This window comes from Urocitellus parryii, chromosome 5 (assembly GCF_045843805.1).
Source record: "Urocitellus parryii isolate mUroPar1 chromosome 5, mUroPar1.hap1, whole genome shotgun sequence".
NCBI lineage: Eukaryota > Metazoa > Chordata > Mammalia > Rodentia > Sciuridae > Urocitellus > Urocitellus parryii.
This window is the reverse complement of record NC_135535.1, coordinates 120138875-120156034: the sequence shown is the minus strand read 5'-3', so window position 1 is coordinate 120156034 and position 17160 is coordinate 120138875. Positions and strand designations below refer to the sequence as shown.

The 17160-nt window shown below is 40.8% G+C and overlaps 1 protein-coding gene across 12 annotated transcripts in view; it reads left to right on the top strand.

Moving 5' to 3' along the window:
* Mical3 (microtubule associated monooxygenase, calponin and LIM domain containing 3) overlaps positions 1 to 17160 on the top strand; it is a 198040-nt gene that overhangs the window by 92554 nt on the left and 88326 nt on the right. For 11 of the 12 annotated variants that reach the window (XM_077798621.1, XM_077798616.1, XM_026413871.2 and 8 more), the window contains exons 12-19: positions 2733 to 2880; positions 5355 to 5551; positions 7148 to 7260; positions 7356 to 7418; positions 7869 to 8042; positions 9499 to 9582; positions 12930 to 13028; positions 14968 to 15024. In XM_077798621.1, coding sequence (XP_077654747.1) covers positions 2733 to 2880; positions 5355 to 5551; positions 7148 to 7260; positions 7356 to 7418; positions 7869 to 8042; positions 9499 to 9582; positions 12930 to 13028; positions 14968 to 15024 — 935 coding nt within the window. The remainder of the gene's footprint in view (positions 1 to 2732; positions 2881 to 5354; positions 5552 to 7147; positions 7261 to 7355; positions 7419 to 7868; positions 8043 to 9498; positions 9583 to 12929; positions 13029 to 14967; positions 15025 to 17160) is intronic. The other variant, XM_077798619.1, reaches the window with a different exon arrangement.

Genomic DNA, 17160 nt, shown 5'->3' with positions numbered 1-17160 from the left:
AACCTGCTATAATGTACAAGAAAGGTTCCCACAACAAAAAATTACCTTGGGCTAAGGTGTTATGAGTAGAGATAAATTAGATACAGATGCTGGAGAGGAAAAAGAGAGTGTGCATACTACACCCACTTTTAAGTTTTGTGGGGAAACTGATAGAACATGTGGTAGCATTTTAGATGGGGCCTGTGGTGTTGCCATTGTACATGTTAAAGGCAAAGGCCATTCCACATTTTGTGTGTATTGAGAGGTCCCTGAAGTTTTTATTTGACATTGAGTACACCTGGTCAGCTATAATTAAGATAGACTGGAGAAGGGAAATACACGACAGGCGAGGAGATTAGTTGGAAATACATTGCAATAATCAAACTACAGGGGGTGAACCCTAAATCTGATACTGAGCTGGAAATAGAGAAGGGAGAAAGCGGTAGATCACAGTTAGAAAAACTTGGACTTTGGGGCCAGGTGCAGCTGGGTCCCAGACCAAGCCTTGCCATTTGCAAAATGTGTGGCCTTGAACACATTAGTTAACACATCCGAACTTCAGTTTCCTCATCTTTGAAAAGAGAATAATAATAGCTTCCTCCTATGTTTATCATGAAGATTATGTGACATATATAGAGCACTTATTACAATGCATAGCATGGAGTGGGTAATCAAAAACATTACCCTTATTAATTATGTATGAGAGACTATTTTTTAATTTCTTGTTTCTTTTTAGTTTTATATATAACAGTAGAATGTATTTTGACATATCTTACATACATGGAGTATAACTTCCCATTTTTGTGGTTGTACATGATTTGGGATTACACCGGTCATATATTCACATAAGAACATAGAAAATTTATATCTGATTCATTCTACTGTCTTTCCCATTCCCATCCTCCTTCTCTTTCCCCACTTCCCACCTCCCTTTCCTGCCTATTGTGAGTCAGCATCCACATATCAGAGAGTACATTTGGCCTTTGTTTTTCAGATTGGCTTATTTTACTTAACACAGTAGTCTCCAGTACCATCCATTTACCAGCAAATGCCATAATTTTATTTTTCTTTATGGCTGAGTAATATTCCATTGTGTATACGTACCACATTTCCTTTATCCACTCATCAGTTGAAGGGCATCTACATTGGTTCCATAGCTTAGCTATTGTGAAATGAGTTTCTATAAACATTGATGTGGCTGTGTCATTGTAGTATGTTGATTTTAAGTCCTTTAGGTATAAACCTCAGAGTGGGATGATTGGGTTAAATGGTGGTTCCATTCCAAGTTTTCTGAGGAATCTCCATACTGCTTTCCAGAGTGGTTGCACCAATTTGCAGTCCCTACGTGAGAGACTATTAAGAAGCCAGAATTAGTGGACTTTGCCAGTTGATTGCCCTTAGGGGCAAAAGATGGGTACTGCATCAGTCTCAACAAGGAAGTGGGAGGGTGAAAAGGTTTGAGTTCCATTTTGGACATTTTGAATTTGATGTGCTTTGGAGATATCAAGATGAATATATGAATCAACAGGCAGATTAAAACATTTTCCTTTCTCCATTGGACTGTTGTATTCATCAGCTTTCTATTGCTGTGAAAAAACACCTGAGGTAAACCAACTTAAAGGAGGAAAGATATATTTTGCCTCATGGTTTCAGATTATAATCACTTGGCTTCATTGTTTTGGGGACTGTGGTGAAGCAGAACATCATGGCAGGGAGCCTGTGGTAGAACAAAGCCTTATGGTGGCCAAAAAGCTGGCCAAAAAGTTGCCCAGCACATATTGGATGTATGGATATCTAGACTTGGGAAGCATCTGAATAAAGTCAATATCTGAGCTAAAAGATAGCACTAGGGGTAGTTCTATGTGTAATCTCAGAATATATTTCCTGTGAAAGACTTAACCAGGACTTTTATGATAGCAGTTTTTATCTTATGTTCACAAATCTCTAAATTATTTAGTGCCAAGCTAAATATTTCCAGCTGCCTTAGGGAAGGGAACAGACTTTCTTGGACACAAATAGGAATTCACAGATTCTCTCAAATGATCCATATCATAGCTCTTCCAAGGCATGATCATTCTGGTTTTAGAAACATGTCAGTGAACTGGAAAACATCCAGGTGTATGTGTTTGCCTACTCAGTTTTTCAAGATGTGATCATTTATAATACAGGGTACCAAACTGGTCTGGAGTATTGTTATAGTCTGGGGTCCTCAGCCTTTGTCAATGTAACCATACAGAGTGTCATCACTTCACAAATTGTTCACTATTTTAGAAATTATAAGAGCAAGTCTTTAATTATTTTTACTCTAAGGTGCTGCTAGATAGAATAGAGTCTTTCCAGTGTAGCTTTGGAGGAAAAGGTTTCCTCAGACCCAGCAACCCTCTAGGTAAATCCTAAGACTGCTCTGCAGGTGAGGGTGACAGCTCAGTAGTGGCACTCTTCCATCTAAGCCGGTTTTCAGGAGTTTCCCAGGGACACTGGACTTCAGCACAAGTACCCAGTTGTGAAATTTTAGTCTCTTCACAGCTGGATGTTGACTTTAGAATATGAGTATATTGGTACCTAAAATTCCAGGATCATGATACCAGTTATATAACATTGTCCTCACTATTTTCTTTTGAAGTCTAGAAATGACTGTTTTTGTCCCTACCTTTAGTAGTTTTTCGAACTGGATATGTGTACTGCAAAGCAGATCTTATATTAGTGTTGCTAGGTAACCACACTTCCAATAATAGTTTGTTTTATTGTTTTAGAATCTGTAGCTCGTTCAAGCAAACTGCTAAGTTGGTGCCAAAGGCAGACAGATGGTTATGCAGGAGTAAACGTGACAGATCTCACCATGTCTTGGAAAAGTGGCCTGGCTCTATGTGCAATTATCCACAGATACCGTCCTGATCTGATGTAAGTCATGACTGTACTTTTTATTTTATATCCACCAAAGATCTCAGAGCACCCTGCTATCAAGTAGTCAAATTTTGTGCTCTTTCCAAAATGAGGTACATAGTGCGATGCATTCTCCAGAAGACTGTGATTTGATTTAGCTATGTTTAGAACTTCATATGTCAAGCATTGTGTTGCTAAGTCCAGGAACAATTAGCCGAGTTGTGTGTTTTGTTTGTTAGTTTTAGTATTGGGGATTAAACAAAGGGGCACTTTACCGCTGAGCTACATCCTCGCTACATCCCTAGTCCTTTTTATTCTTTTTTTACTAAGTTGCTGAGGCTGGCCTCAAACTTGCAATCCTGCCTCAGCCTCTCAAGTTGCTGGAATTAAAGATATAAACTACTGCACCTGGAAATTAGCTGGGTTTTTAAAAATCACAGCACTCATAAAGTAAAAAAATTGGCTTAACACCCACCTGGACCTGTTAACTTTACACAAGGGAAAACTCTGTTTATTGGCCCCAGGTTGAACTCTTCATTTTGGCCAGCCATCTCAGATGCTGTTGGTCACAAGGGAAACCTGGCTAGAACACTGAACACTTGGCTAGCTCAAAACAAATATGTCACTGCCAGTGAAACCGAAAACAATGAATACTTACCAGTTTATGATGGTTCATTGATATTTTCTTGTCAATGACTACACTTTTTGCAAATATAATTCTGTCAGGGGCTGGGGTTGTGGCTCAGTGGTAGAGCACTTGCCTAGCATGTTCGAGGCCTGAGTTCGATCCTTAGCACCAAATAAAATTTTAAAAAATTCTGTCAAGCTCATGAAGTTCATGTCATCTTACCCAGTATACTAGTAATATCTCTTTTGTCGATTCTTCATCCACCTATCTACAGAATCAGTACACTAGGCTTACCCCAGGTCAGCTGTGGTGACTGTATTTCCCTCACAGGCATTCATAACCATAGAAGCCAAACAGAAAGATTCAGAAATAGAAGTAGAGTGCATTGAATTATTCTGGCTGCCTGTACCTTTTATCATTAGGTCCATTTAATGGCCTACTTCTTGTTTATTTTAAAATTGCTTAAGAAATCCTAAAGTACGTAGTCCATATATATGAGATAGTTATAAACTAAAGAGGCAGATCTAATAAAAACAGCTTTGCACAGTGTAGAATTTAAATGGAGAGAACTGAGGATATGGCTCAGAAAGCACTTGCCTAGCATGCACAAGGCCTTGGGTTCCATACCAGGCTGTAAAAAGAAAAGAGTAGAGGATTTCTAATATGCTTCAATAAATGTAAGTGACCCCCCAATGCTCCTGCATTCAACTCATCCAGAAGTTGGTAGAAGGTAAATGAAAATAGTACTTATTCACTCCCACAAAAGAAAGGAGTGGGGAGGGAAAACAGCTTGAAAAAAAAATTATGACAAAAGGCACAGAAGGGCTTCAGAAGATGAGGCAAGTGATAAGTTCTTTTCCAAATGGAGGGCAAGAAAGGGAAGGATAATGACAGGAAAAGTTGAGAGGACCTAGTGGATGGGTTACAGGGGTGAGTATGGGCCAGAGGGGACACATTCCTGTTAGATTACACCAAAGTGTGCCTGGAAAAGGCCCAGGGGAGTTACAGCAAACATAAAGCAGTGAGAGAAAAGGAAGTAGGGTGCTTTTTGTTTTTTGTTTAATGGAAAAATGCCACAGGTTCAGTAGGTTAGCACAAAATAAGGGTTTCCAGGTAATCTGAAGTCACCTAAACAAGCCTGTTGGGGCTTGGGATATAACTCATTTGTGGAGTGTTTGCCTAGCATTCACAAGGTCCTGGGTTTAATTCCCAGCAAAACCCCTCCCCCCCAAAAAAAATAATGCTGTCAGATATCACTCTGAATAGCAAGAAGCTTCAAACCTAATAGGAAATATTTGTTAATCTAAATACTTGGGAAAACTCAGGAGATTTAGCAATGGGAAAATCTTATGTAGGTTTTGGAATTTCCCATCAGGAGAAAGCTGTGTAAGATTTACCAGAGCTGATTTTTAGGACATTAGCAGCTTGCCAGGGCCAAGGGCCATGGTGGTAGTAGCTTTGGCTATTAGGAGCAGTCTGATCCAGATAGGATTCATACTACTATTTGACATTCATTTATATGCGGGCACTTGGGTATAGATGAATCTATATTGAAGATAGTTCCTGTACTGAGTTTACATTTTGTGTCACTGGAAAGATGAGAGGAGCCAACTTTTTCCCTCTTGTTCTCCTTTATTGGATAGATCTTTAATCATTTCTTCTTGAGGATGCTTTGCATTTCCTTAGTCAAAGGAAGGAGAATAAGAGATGAGAAAAACAGGTCTGCTCTCAGATCCTAGTGATGCACTGCTCCCTGGATTTTAGTCAAAAAGACCAAGAAATGACTATGATCCTGTGATATTGTATGTTCTGGTTTGAGGACAGTCAGCCCAACTTGATCTATATTCCTTGTCCTGTTTCTCAGAGATTTTGATTCTTTGGATGAACAAAATGTGGAAAAGAATAACCAGCTGGCCTTTGATATTGCTGAGAAAGAACTGGGCATCTCTCCCATCATGACAGGCAAAGACATGGCCTCTGTTGGGGAGCCTGACAAGCTGTCCATGGTGATGTACCTGACTCAGTTCTATGAGATGTTTAAGGACTCACTCTCCTCTACTGGTAAGGAGCTGGTGGGTGTGGTATGGAATTCTTAGTTTCCTGTTGAGCTATTGTCCAGGCATTTCTGTCTTTCCTTCCAATTGTGCCCTTCATCAGTACCACTAAATACAATACCACCAAGCTCAGGCTTACTCTGTTTCTACTGCTCAATGTGGAGGCAAAGCAGATCTGTGTTTGCTGAGATCCTAATTCCAACTTGGGATAGAAGGCATTTCTTATGCAATATAACTGAAATGTTGTCTCAGTTATCAGTAGAGTTCTCTGAAAATTGCTTCATTATTTTTCTCTTTTCTAGTCTTATGTTCTAAACCATTCATTATTTTACAAAGTTTTTTTTACTTAATCTGTAAATATGCAAAAATCATTCCTGCTCAAACTTTTTTTGTTCCCCTCAACTCTCCTGCCTTCTCCTACTCCTTTCCTCAGAACCAGCCCTTCTGAAGTGGTTCATGTTTGTGGCCTCTATTTACTACCTAAACTTTATAACACTTTGAAATCCATCTTATCTTTGTACTACTCTCTCAACACAGTTTTCTACAGTTAGGAAGAATCATCCTTCCATATTCTTTTCTCATTCTCATGTAGTTGCCTCTTCTGCATCATTCAGCACTATAGAATAAATGTTCTCTTCCTTGAAATTCTCTCTTCTCAGCTTCTGTAACAGTGCCCTACTATTCTTTCTTCTGTAACTGTTCCCTCTCTAGTTTCTCTTTCTACCTTTTAGGGTTTCCCCAAAATCTCTTGTTGGCTCTTAGCCTGCTGCCTCTACTTATCATGGGGCTACAAAAAATATTCTTATTGTCATTTATTGCCCTGTGAAATAAATGTAGTATAATGTCTAACAGTGTTGACCGTGGTATCTGACCTGAATTTATATCCCAGTATTTTCACTTGTTTGACCTAGGGCAAGTTACTAAATTTCCTTATGCCTCATGTATGTAATATGTAAAATGGGATAATATACATAATTATATTATGATATGCTACAAAGAATGTTTGGCATATGGGACCACTTAATAAATATTAGTGATTTCTTTTTATTAGTTTCAATTACTATTGATACTAATAAAATTTTGGAATCCATAAAGTTTATGGTACCACTCCTGAGTGTCTTCTAGTCCATGACTCTTATAGGTATCTGAGTCTCTTCCTGATTACATACGCGAAACATGCAACTCTAACAAAAATATTCCCATTTAGGGGGAGCCCCTTAATATACTCAGCAAAGACTATGGCCTCTACATCTACCCAAACCAATGACCCTATTAGGCTCTGCTCTGCTCTCTCCCTTTCCCTCTCTCTGTCCTGAAATTTTTATTACCAAAGTAAGGCTTTAGCACTTAAGGACCTTAAAAAAGCAGAAGGGCAGTTTTTTGTAATGGAAGTATATTGAGGAAAGAGTTTGTTTTGTTTATGTGGGTGGAAAAGAGAAGGGTTAATGTCCAGACTCAAACTTTGTGGCATTTCTACAAAGAGCTGCCTTTAGAGCTTCCTGAGATTCCTTTCCATGAGCCCCTCGAAGACAGAGTGGTTCTGGTCAGGACTTCATAGCACCCTCGAGGGCTGTCCTTGAACACTGCTGATTTCTCTTTACAGACACCTTGGACTTGAATGCTGAGGAAAAGGCAGTTCTGATAGCCAGCACCAAATCCCCTATCTCCTTCCTGAGCAAACTTGGGCAGACCATCTCTCGGAAGCGTTCTCCCAAGGTACCAACACGTGGGAGTCATTTTTCTAGTAACTGCAAATTAATGACAAAGTGTAGTGAACGGAATGATGTAGCTTCCTTCTTTTCTTGGTGCAGGATAAAAAGGAAAAGGACTTGGATGGAGCTGGAAAGAGGAGAAAAACTAGTCAATCAGAGGAGGTGAGATTCATCTCGGGATTTGCTAGAATTATTATACTAAGTTTTCCTTTTTGGTTTAAATTGTTAATTCCCAAATTGGTTTCACTAGATCCTTTATGGAAACTTCTGTGAGCAGCTTTTTCTGTGGATCTTTATTTAATTTTCTAGAGAACAACCAGGAAACGTATATACACATGTGCACTTAGACCTTCCTATCTCTTTGGAGTCACACGTTTGGCCAACTACAGAGGCTTTTGTGGGAAATGGTGATACCAGCACAAGTCCAAAAACTCTTATAATGCCCCATGTGCCAGGGTCTTATTGACTATTTGGAGATTGGTACCTTAAAGAGAGCTGTTAAACTCAACCTAAAGCTACTGTGTGGATCCTGATTACACTTCTTTAAGGGAGGAGGAAATAAGTGAAGGGTACCTATAATAGTCTGGTTCTCTGGTACTTGCCATTTGTCAGGAGGAAACTCCCAGGGGCTACAGAGGAGAAAGACCAACACTGGTGAGCACCCTGACAGACAGGAGGATGGATGTTGCTGTTGGAAACCAGAATAAAGTGAAGTACATGGCAACCCAGCTTTTGGCCAAATTCGAAGAGAATGCGCCTGCACAGACTACTGGCATAAGGAGACAGGTAAGCACATCTCCCACCCAGACTGGCCAAGTCATACAGGAAGGAGGACCTTTTCAGTGAGACGGACCGTGTCGCTCAAAACTAGTGTCTAATTTTCTCTTGTCTGACTGTGATAGAGATGTGTATTTCCTAAGCTCATCTTAGGCATTCAGTGCTGCTTTATGTTCTGCACAAGTCTGAGGCATCTTTAACGAAGTCAAGTGGGATCTAAAAAATATATGATTATACATCTATCTATACACGGGTATAAATTCACACACACACATATTTAAATTATAAAATAAGTATGTGCTTATTGATTAAAATGCTGAAAAGCATAGTAAAGATAACTGAGGTACCTATAATTTTGCTAATGTACTCCTGCATTGCTTTCTGGTTTTCTCCCCTCCCCCATGCTTTCTTGTTTTCATAATGGTGGTCATTTTAAAATGTATTTTTCTATTCTGCTATTTTCATTTAACTTTAGGCACATTCCCATGTGTTCCCAAATCTTTTTGGCATTTTCCAAAATGTGCTGAGTCATTCTAGTGCTGGTTGTTTTAGTTTTTCCCCATCTTTCATGATGAAATAGAGGTAACAATTCTTGCAATAAAGCTGTTTTTTTGTGTGTTGCAAAGTGTTTTTCTAGGATACTACTGAATATGTGAACATTTGGATATTAAATTACACACCCCAGTTTATGCATGAGAGTACCAGACAGTATTTGACCTGAGGTGTCCTTGTTAAGTCTTGTCACTGCCTTGCTTTACCAAGGCTTCTTACAAAGGGGGGCATTGGGATTTTGATATTTATACTCAAAATTCCTATAAAACTCCCTGATAACCTGAAAGGTTATCCAAAGGACAGGAGGCCTATTCTTTTTGTTCTCTTTGTCTCTTTATCTTCTCCATACTCTTATCAACCATTGTCCCTATGGACCAGGCAGGTGGCACTGATTTTCTTGGCGTCTGACCACATCTCATCTTTAGTTATTAGTATTTGTACTCCTATCTTTTCATGTTGTGGCTTGCAGGAAAGATAGTATTATTCACTGGGAAACATTAGAGGTTGCCTGGATGTTCTGGCAACCCCAGGTTCCTCAGGCAGGCTAGAATGCCCTCTTTGGGAGGTAAATTGCTTCCAAGAAAAGGTTGCTTTCCTCATTAGTTTTCCAAATTAGAGTTAATAGTTTAGACAGAGAGCTTTGGGTTTAGGGAAAGAATAATGAGAATCACAGCTTCTGTCTCTCTTTTTTTTCTTCTTTTTTGTACTTGCTTTTGATTTGGGGGGCTCCTTCTTTCCCTTCCTTCCTTCCTTTCGTAAATTCCACCTGCCTTCTCACAGTTCATAGATCATTGTCTGTCTTCCATGGGTACTTTTTTTTTTTTTTTTTCGGTGTCTTTTCCTACCTTAATGTATTTTATTTTGTTTTGTCTCCATGTCTGTCCCCCACCCACACTTGGCCTGTGTGTCACAGCCGACACAAGAGCGTGGGGTCAGCCAGCCGACCTGCTGCCTGCCTGAGCAGGGTCTCCCTGCTCCCATCCCTCAGTGGAAACAGGTAAAGGAACTGCTCAGGGATTAGGATGGGGGCTGTTGCCATAGGTCTTTCCACCCTACTCGTGCTTCTGGGTCTGCCCGTGTTCATATCTGCCCTTGAGAAGCCTAGCTCACAAGGGCTAGAAGGCTCTGTGCTCATTTGAGCAGTAACTCTGAGAAAACATTGAACAGACAGTGCTGATTCAATTCCATGATTCAGTTAACTCCTTGGGATTTGAGAAACCAGTTTAAAAGGCAGACTGTTAATTTGGTGCTGAAACTAGCTGAAGTGATTTGACAAGCTTTTTAGGTATGTCAACCTTTGGGGCTTTAACTGTTGTAACATTTGTCCCATGTTAACTTTTTGCTAGCTTCTCTACTCATGTCCATTGCTGGGAGAATCTTGACTTCATCAGACCTGAGAATAGTGGGTAGAGGTGGGGCAGTGGAGAGAGCCTTTCACATGAAATGGGGAAATGATAACCATGACAGTAGTTTTGAAGTATAGTTTTGTTTCAAACCTTGTACAAAGAAAGGTGTCATGGGCATTTTTCTTGGGTTTTGTCCATACTTGAAATAACTCTTTTTGCCTGCATGTGGAATGTACCTGTAGTCCCAGCTACTTGGGAGACTGAGACAAGAAGGTTGCTTTAGCCCAGGAGTTCAAGGCCAGCCTGGGCAACATAGGAAATCTTCATCTCAAAAATGTATATAATAATGATTAACTAATAAAATATTCTTTTAGGGGACCACAGGTATAGCTCAGTGACAGAGGATTTGCCTATCAGGTGCAAGACCCTAGGTTCCATCCCTAGCAGTACCCCCACTGCCTCACCCCACCCTCCAAAAACACCCTCTTTGACATTGTCACTAAAATGTTTTAGGATTTCCCAGAAAATTGCTCATCCTAACAGTGTAAAAAGGAGATTATTGTTCATCCTGTTTTATAATAGAAAACCTATCTGAAACTTATCTGAGGAATTGGAAGTCTCTGTTATATTTTTTCTCACATCACAATTGCGCAAATTTCTGCTCTATAGAACCTGGAATAGCTTTCTCATAGTTTGATATCATGTAGAACTGATAGGATAATGATAGGTCAGATAAGCTGATCCTGGATTTTATTAGCATCTTCCACAGTTGGCCTCACTCACCTCTTGTGCTGTAACATAGCCTCTGTTGACAGGATATGCTGAAGAACCTTGAATTGGGCCTTATTTAAATTGCATTCAGGAAAAATGTTACTTTCTAAAACTATAACAATATGCCACATGAAAGGCATAGCCCATAAGGCTAAGATGGAATCTTGGAAGTGGTGTCCAAACTCATAGCCAAAGTCAAACTTCCCTTTTTCTATGCTTAGGAGAGGTCTTCTGAAATGTTTTCATCAAAAATTTACTGTATTTTATTTTCTTACCCTTGCTTGAAGTGGAAGATAAGATTTGAAAAGTAATCTTAGTTGAGGATATTGAGGTGTGATGCAAATTCTAAACTAGATTCTAGAAACTCTGTAGACTCATAGAGGGTAGCCTGAGGTAGAAACAAAGTGGGAAGATCAGAAGCAATCTACGCAAGTGGGTGGATAGATAATCCTATGTCATGTGCCTGGTATAGCTTTGGTGGGCTTACTGGGAAGTGTGGGGCAGTGAATGTGGCTTGAGACGTTGGCTGAGTCATGGCCTCAGTCCTGTGAAGATGGACTCATCAGCTCATAATCTGATGGTGCTGCCCTGAAGAGGCATCAGGAGCTTGGTTTCATGGGACTACTTACGATTGTCTGATAGCCTATAGCATTTTTCAGGGATTGGTATGGAGATTATTGTTCATCCAAACTTACATAGCTTGTAATCAGGTCATTATGGTCACAATCAGTGAAGTAGGGTGATACTAATAGGCCATCTGTACAGCAGATTAAACCCCTTAAAGTCAAACATAGGTTCTAGGAATAAGTACCAGAGATTATAGCTGGATAGAGCAACTAAGTAGATGGGTAAATAAGAAATCACAAGTAATGAAAACCTTGTTAGATCCTTATATGCTTTAGGTTTTATAAAGTTGGAGATTGTGAATATTATTTGAAATTTATACTATTCACATAATAATCTTTTCCTGAGTGTTGGCCTCTAAATTTATCTCCTGAACACTAGAGGTGGATGTGATGTCAGGTTCTACAGATACCTAAAAAGACAAGAACTTGGGAGCACTTTGGCTGCTGCTCTGTCTTGCCCTGATTGCTGGCCTCTCATCTCCCTTCAGGAACTGGGTGCTGACTGGAGCACCTCATTGTGGCTCACTTTGTGCTTCTCTTGACATTGTTCCCACTGATGCAGGAGGGTGTGACAGACACAGCAGTGATTGCTGAGTTGACAAGAAAATCAGTTTCAATTTCAGTCATTGTATGGAAGAAGAGAAATGAATAACAACTCTGCTTGCCAGTGACTTCTCTTCCTAACCTTCCTGTATAATCACTGTAGCTCTTTCCTTCCCTACTCCTTTTGCGTTTGATCCCAGAAGTGCATCCTGTACGCAAACTCTGTGCAAGAACCAGCCTTGATTTGGAAGTAGATTGTTACCTGAGGTGGGAACAAACAGTGGAGATGCTTCCCCTGGTCTCATGACTACTAAAGCCTTCCTCCTGCAGGCTTTACATGTATGCCTACCCCAGGCAGTCATCTGGTCAGAGAAAACTAAGAATTACCTGAAAGGAATCAAAGAGGCCCAAGATAATGTGCAGTTGCTTGTCAAATGCAGAGAAGTTTTCTTAGAGGTGCAGAATGAGGAAAAAAGTCATGAAGATATATATGGTATCAATTAGTGAAATATGCCTAATTATTTTATCCTGTTTCCTGTACTTTTTGTCCTACCTTGGTATTCTCAGAAATTTTGAATGTTATTTAGGATGTGAAAAGAGTAGGTAGGATATTATCACAAATACCTGTGCGTTCTGCTTTGTTGCTGTGGGGTATGCGTCACCAACTTTTTAGAGGTAGTCTTACATCACTTATAGTGGGCCCGAATGCCTTTTTTCTCTGCTTATAATTAAGACCATTTTCCTGTTCTCCAACTTCCCTGCCAAATCCCTTGATTCCTGTCATTTAGAAAGTGCTACATCACAAGTTCTCACCAGCTACATAGATTACCTGTGCCATCAGTGCCTAACAGAAGGTGTCAGTCCAACCTGGAGCTCATCAAGAGTTTGTGACAAGCCACCCTCTCTAACCACATAGTGATTTGCTTTTGAGGCTCGAGGGGCAAGGAAGGGGCCTCTCAGGTTGCTTCGGAAAATGCCCATCAGCCTTTCCAGAACTACCCTTCATGTAGCCATTGTCTGAACAATCTTCTCTCTGTTTGTGTCTATTGGTGTAAAAGCGACGGGAAAAGGAACGTTCTCGGACCTGCCCAAAAAAAGTGATCACACTTTCTCCTCCCCCTACTTCACCTGCCTGTCAGGTGCACAGTGAACAGCAGGTGATCTTCTCTGCATGCTCTATGTCCTATCTGTCTTCTTGCCTGCCTGTGTAAAGACCAACTCAGTAATCCCTCTTTTCTACTTAAATGCTATATACCATTTGTAGAAACCATTTGTAGCAGAAACAACCTATAGTGCTACAAATTGGCATTTCCTGAATGGACCTCAGGATAATGCACTGTACATTCAAATCCTGGGCAGTTTAATCTAGTTTCCATCCTAGGAATATAAGTATGTAACCACAAACTAAAATATAAAACTATATTTTGTGGAGATTGAGGCCTACAAGCCCTGATAGCAATGCATTTTTATAAAATCCCATTTAAAGCAGCCATTTTTCTCTTGCTTTTCTGTAAGTTGTGATTAAAATGGGCATTTGGAAGCTTTATAGGACCTCCCTACGTGAGTTTGATTCCTTCTGATTCTGAGAGCCCTGATTCTTGCTTACCCAATTCCTCCTAACAAATGCTCACCCTTCCCCATCTGCCCCACTCACATTCCAGGCCTATCACTCAAGCTGTTTTACAGGGGTAGGGTGGTAACTCTATGATATATTGCCTCCTAGCATTCATGAAGCCCTGGGTTCAATCCCCAGTACTACACACACACACACACACACACACACAGAATATTAACCACAGACATGGCTAGTGAACATTTGTGGCAAGCATACTTATTTATTTATAGAATGGCTTTGTTGACCTTTATGGTATATCCCTGTAAAATAAAATGCTAATTTGGAGGGCAGGATCTGTGCAAAGACATTTTCTCAATTAAGGTAGCCTATTTAAAAGGGGACTACTAGTAACAGTCTGATTTTAGAGGTTCAATGTATGTCCATTGGTTTAAGATCTGAGCCATGGTAGATTCAGGTACCAGGATTGGAGGTGTAGCTCAGTGGTAGAGCATTTGTCTAGCATGTGCAAGGCCCTGGGTTCAATCCCTAGTCCTGGGGGGGGGGGGGGAGTAACTGCCCAATTCTTTGTCTCTAATAGCTAACAATTATAACAATTATGAGCATTTACTATGACCCAAGTTCCTTTCATGTGTCATCTTAGCCAGTTCTAATAACAATACAAAACAGGTACCATTATTATCTTCATTTTACAAATGAGGAGACTGAGCACAGGGTAGAGAAGCCAAATAATTTGTATAGAGCCACACAGGAAGTAATGGAACCAAAATTGAATCCTGGTCACTAGCCTCAGGAGCCCAAGCTGTGGCCTCATTATGCTTATGGAGACAGTCTGCTTCTGGGTAGCCACATGGGAAGGTTTGGATCAATTTTGCACCAGTACATGGTATAAGGTGAAAGTCCTTAGTTGTCCTTAGTAGATGAGCATGGGGGTCTTCCCCATTCTCGTGATTGCTGTTAATGATTTCCTCAGTTCAGCAAGGCAGCCCTGTGCCTGTGTTACAGGTTCCCATTTCTCTCATGTATGTATTCCTGTCTATAAACTGAAAATGCTTCCAGTCTTCATCTACTTCTCCCTATAATAAAATATGTTCTTCTTGAGGGTCTACCTGAGTTTCCTCTGGGCTCATAATGGTCATTTATTCCAGCCAGTTTTTACCTCTGCACCTTTTCTTTCTAATATCTTATTGTGGAAAACTTCACCCTACTAACCTTCAACTGAATGCCTCTGATCTCATGCCACTGTGTGAAAGAAGTGTGCTTGTTCCACCTTTGTACTAACCATAGTTTTTTATTCGTCTATATAGCTGACCTCATTGGAGGCCAGGTGGACAGAATGGCTGTGCAAAAAATTGTTCTTGGGTCCTGGAATTTGATTGGGGTTATGGTAAGTTGGGTGGAGACCAGTAGGGACAGGGGATATGCATTGAAATGAATTTCTGCCTCTGAATGTCCCGCTCTCATCTAGTAGTTTCAAATAGAGCATCCGAATGGAGCTTAAGTTTCTACTTTGTTGCCAACAGACATACAGGGATCTTGATGCTGACAGCCGTGGCAAGCAGAGTCCCCGACATGAGAGGGTAAAAGAGCATGAACCCGTGGCATGGGATGCTAAGAGCCAAAGAAGTGGGGCACGCTGTATGGTGGGGCAGTGGGAAGGGGGCATGGAGGATGGTCCCTTTTCCCCTTGCTTTTTGCACATTTGTCACTCAGCCTCTACCCCCAAAGTATGTGTTAATGGGAGAACAGCATTAACTGCCAGGGATAGCTTCTCAGGAGAAAGGTCTATGTAAGTAAGCAGGTAACTTCTGACAGTTATAGATCTTGAAGTAGAAATATTAAGAGAAATGCTGTTTGCCAGTCTGAGGATTTATCAAGAGTGAAAAGGATAAGTGGAAAGAAGGTGATTGCAATATGGGTATGCATAATGAAAAGCTTCCACTGGTCTTTTTTTTTTTTTTTTTTTTTAAGAGAGAGTGAGAGAGGAGAGAGAGAGAGAGAATGAGAGAGAGAGAATTTTTTAATATTTATTTTTTAGTTCTCGGCGGACACAACATCTTTGTTGGTATGTGGTGCTGAGGATCGAACCCGGGCCGCACACATGCCAGGCGAGCGCGCTACCGCTGAGCCACATCTCCAGCCCTCCACTGGTCTTTTTTAAAAAACTAAGGAAGGAATCACTGATTGCAACTGAGCATCATAATTTATTCAGTAACATAGATGACCAGTTGAAGAGGCCTGCTTATTTTATGAGACTTTTGGTTATTGTTGTTATCCCCCTCCTTTAAAAAAGATCCCCAGATGGGGATAACTTTGCAGCTAGAGTAGGTTATCTATAGTTGCTAATCTCACATAAGCCCTTTATATTATTTTTACCTCCTCTTCTGCCTATCCTTTCTGAAAAATGCAGTTATGGTTAAGTAGTAAATCAGGTTACTTCTGAGATCTGTTAAGAAACTAACCATAGCACTCTAACTATGCCCTCTCACCAGATTGCCGTCAGGCAGCTGTATGCTGTCAAGATGGGAGTGCTGGGTTAGGGATCAAGGTGAAGGGGCTGTCTGTTGCACCTTCTCAGCATGGCTAGGCCTTATTTTATTTTCCTCATTGCTTATCATGCAGGTTATTAGGGCTGCCTTCTCCCACAGGCACTGTGGGAACCCAGCCTTCATCCCAGGCTGTACTTTACATCTCTCAAAAAGAAAAGTAGGCATTTTCCTTGAGCAGGACAGTACCCCACATTTTGGAGAATGTCTGTTTTAATGAGGTTCTGATGATTTTTACTAACACCTAAAAGAAGAAGAAAGGGAAGTATGTTGAGTATAAGAAGAAATTGGCCAGGAGCAACACTTCTGAAGTCTAGGGTTACCAAGGGGAAGAGCACAGAAGACAATAGATGTTTGGGGATTTTTCTTCCTTTTTCCCCAAGGAGCCAGTATCTGGATTCCTCAGTACAGAGCTCTAGGTTAGATACTTTGGAGGGACAACACTTATGTTTTTCCAAAACTTTCTTTCCACTGCTCCAGTACCGTGTGTACACTGCTCGCTTTTGATGCCTGTTGCTCCTCCATTAAGTTCTGTCGACTTTGTCATGCTAAGGGGATGGATGTTCAGTCTTGTTGTGGCCTTTTGGTGAGTGGTACTAGTACTCTTCCACAAAGTCCATCCCCAACTCCCTGAGGGCTTTTGTAGCTGACTCTACCTTGAATGGTGAGCTTAGGACCGGGGAGCTAGCTGAGCATCTGGAGCAGAGTATAGGCTAGTTAGGCACCAGATAACTGCCATTCCATGTTGTTACCCCCCAAAATGTTGTGAGTGTGTATTGGCTGAAGTAAGGGGTGCAGTGGATCTGGAGGAGCAGAGAGCTTCTCATTACCCTAATAGTAGTACCTCTGTTTCTCCAAGCCTATAAATATTTCACCTTGAACTGGTAGGAAACTAAGCAGTTATTACTTGCTAACGCTTTCACCTATCTCACTCTCTGGGCCAATTGCTGAAGAAAACACTGGCTCATTTTTGCTGTATGTGTTGTGTGCAGTCTGCAAAAGATGTGGGAGCTTTGAGTCTTGTCTCCTATTTATTGCTTGAGGTTTGGCTGGCCTCGTTGGCAAACAGAGCTTCTCCAAGCACTAGAAGGAGGATAAGCACTATTCCTGCCCTTGATACAGAAAAAGCAAGCTTAGCCCTATTTACTGTCTCTCTTGCTTGCTAATTAG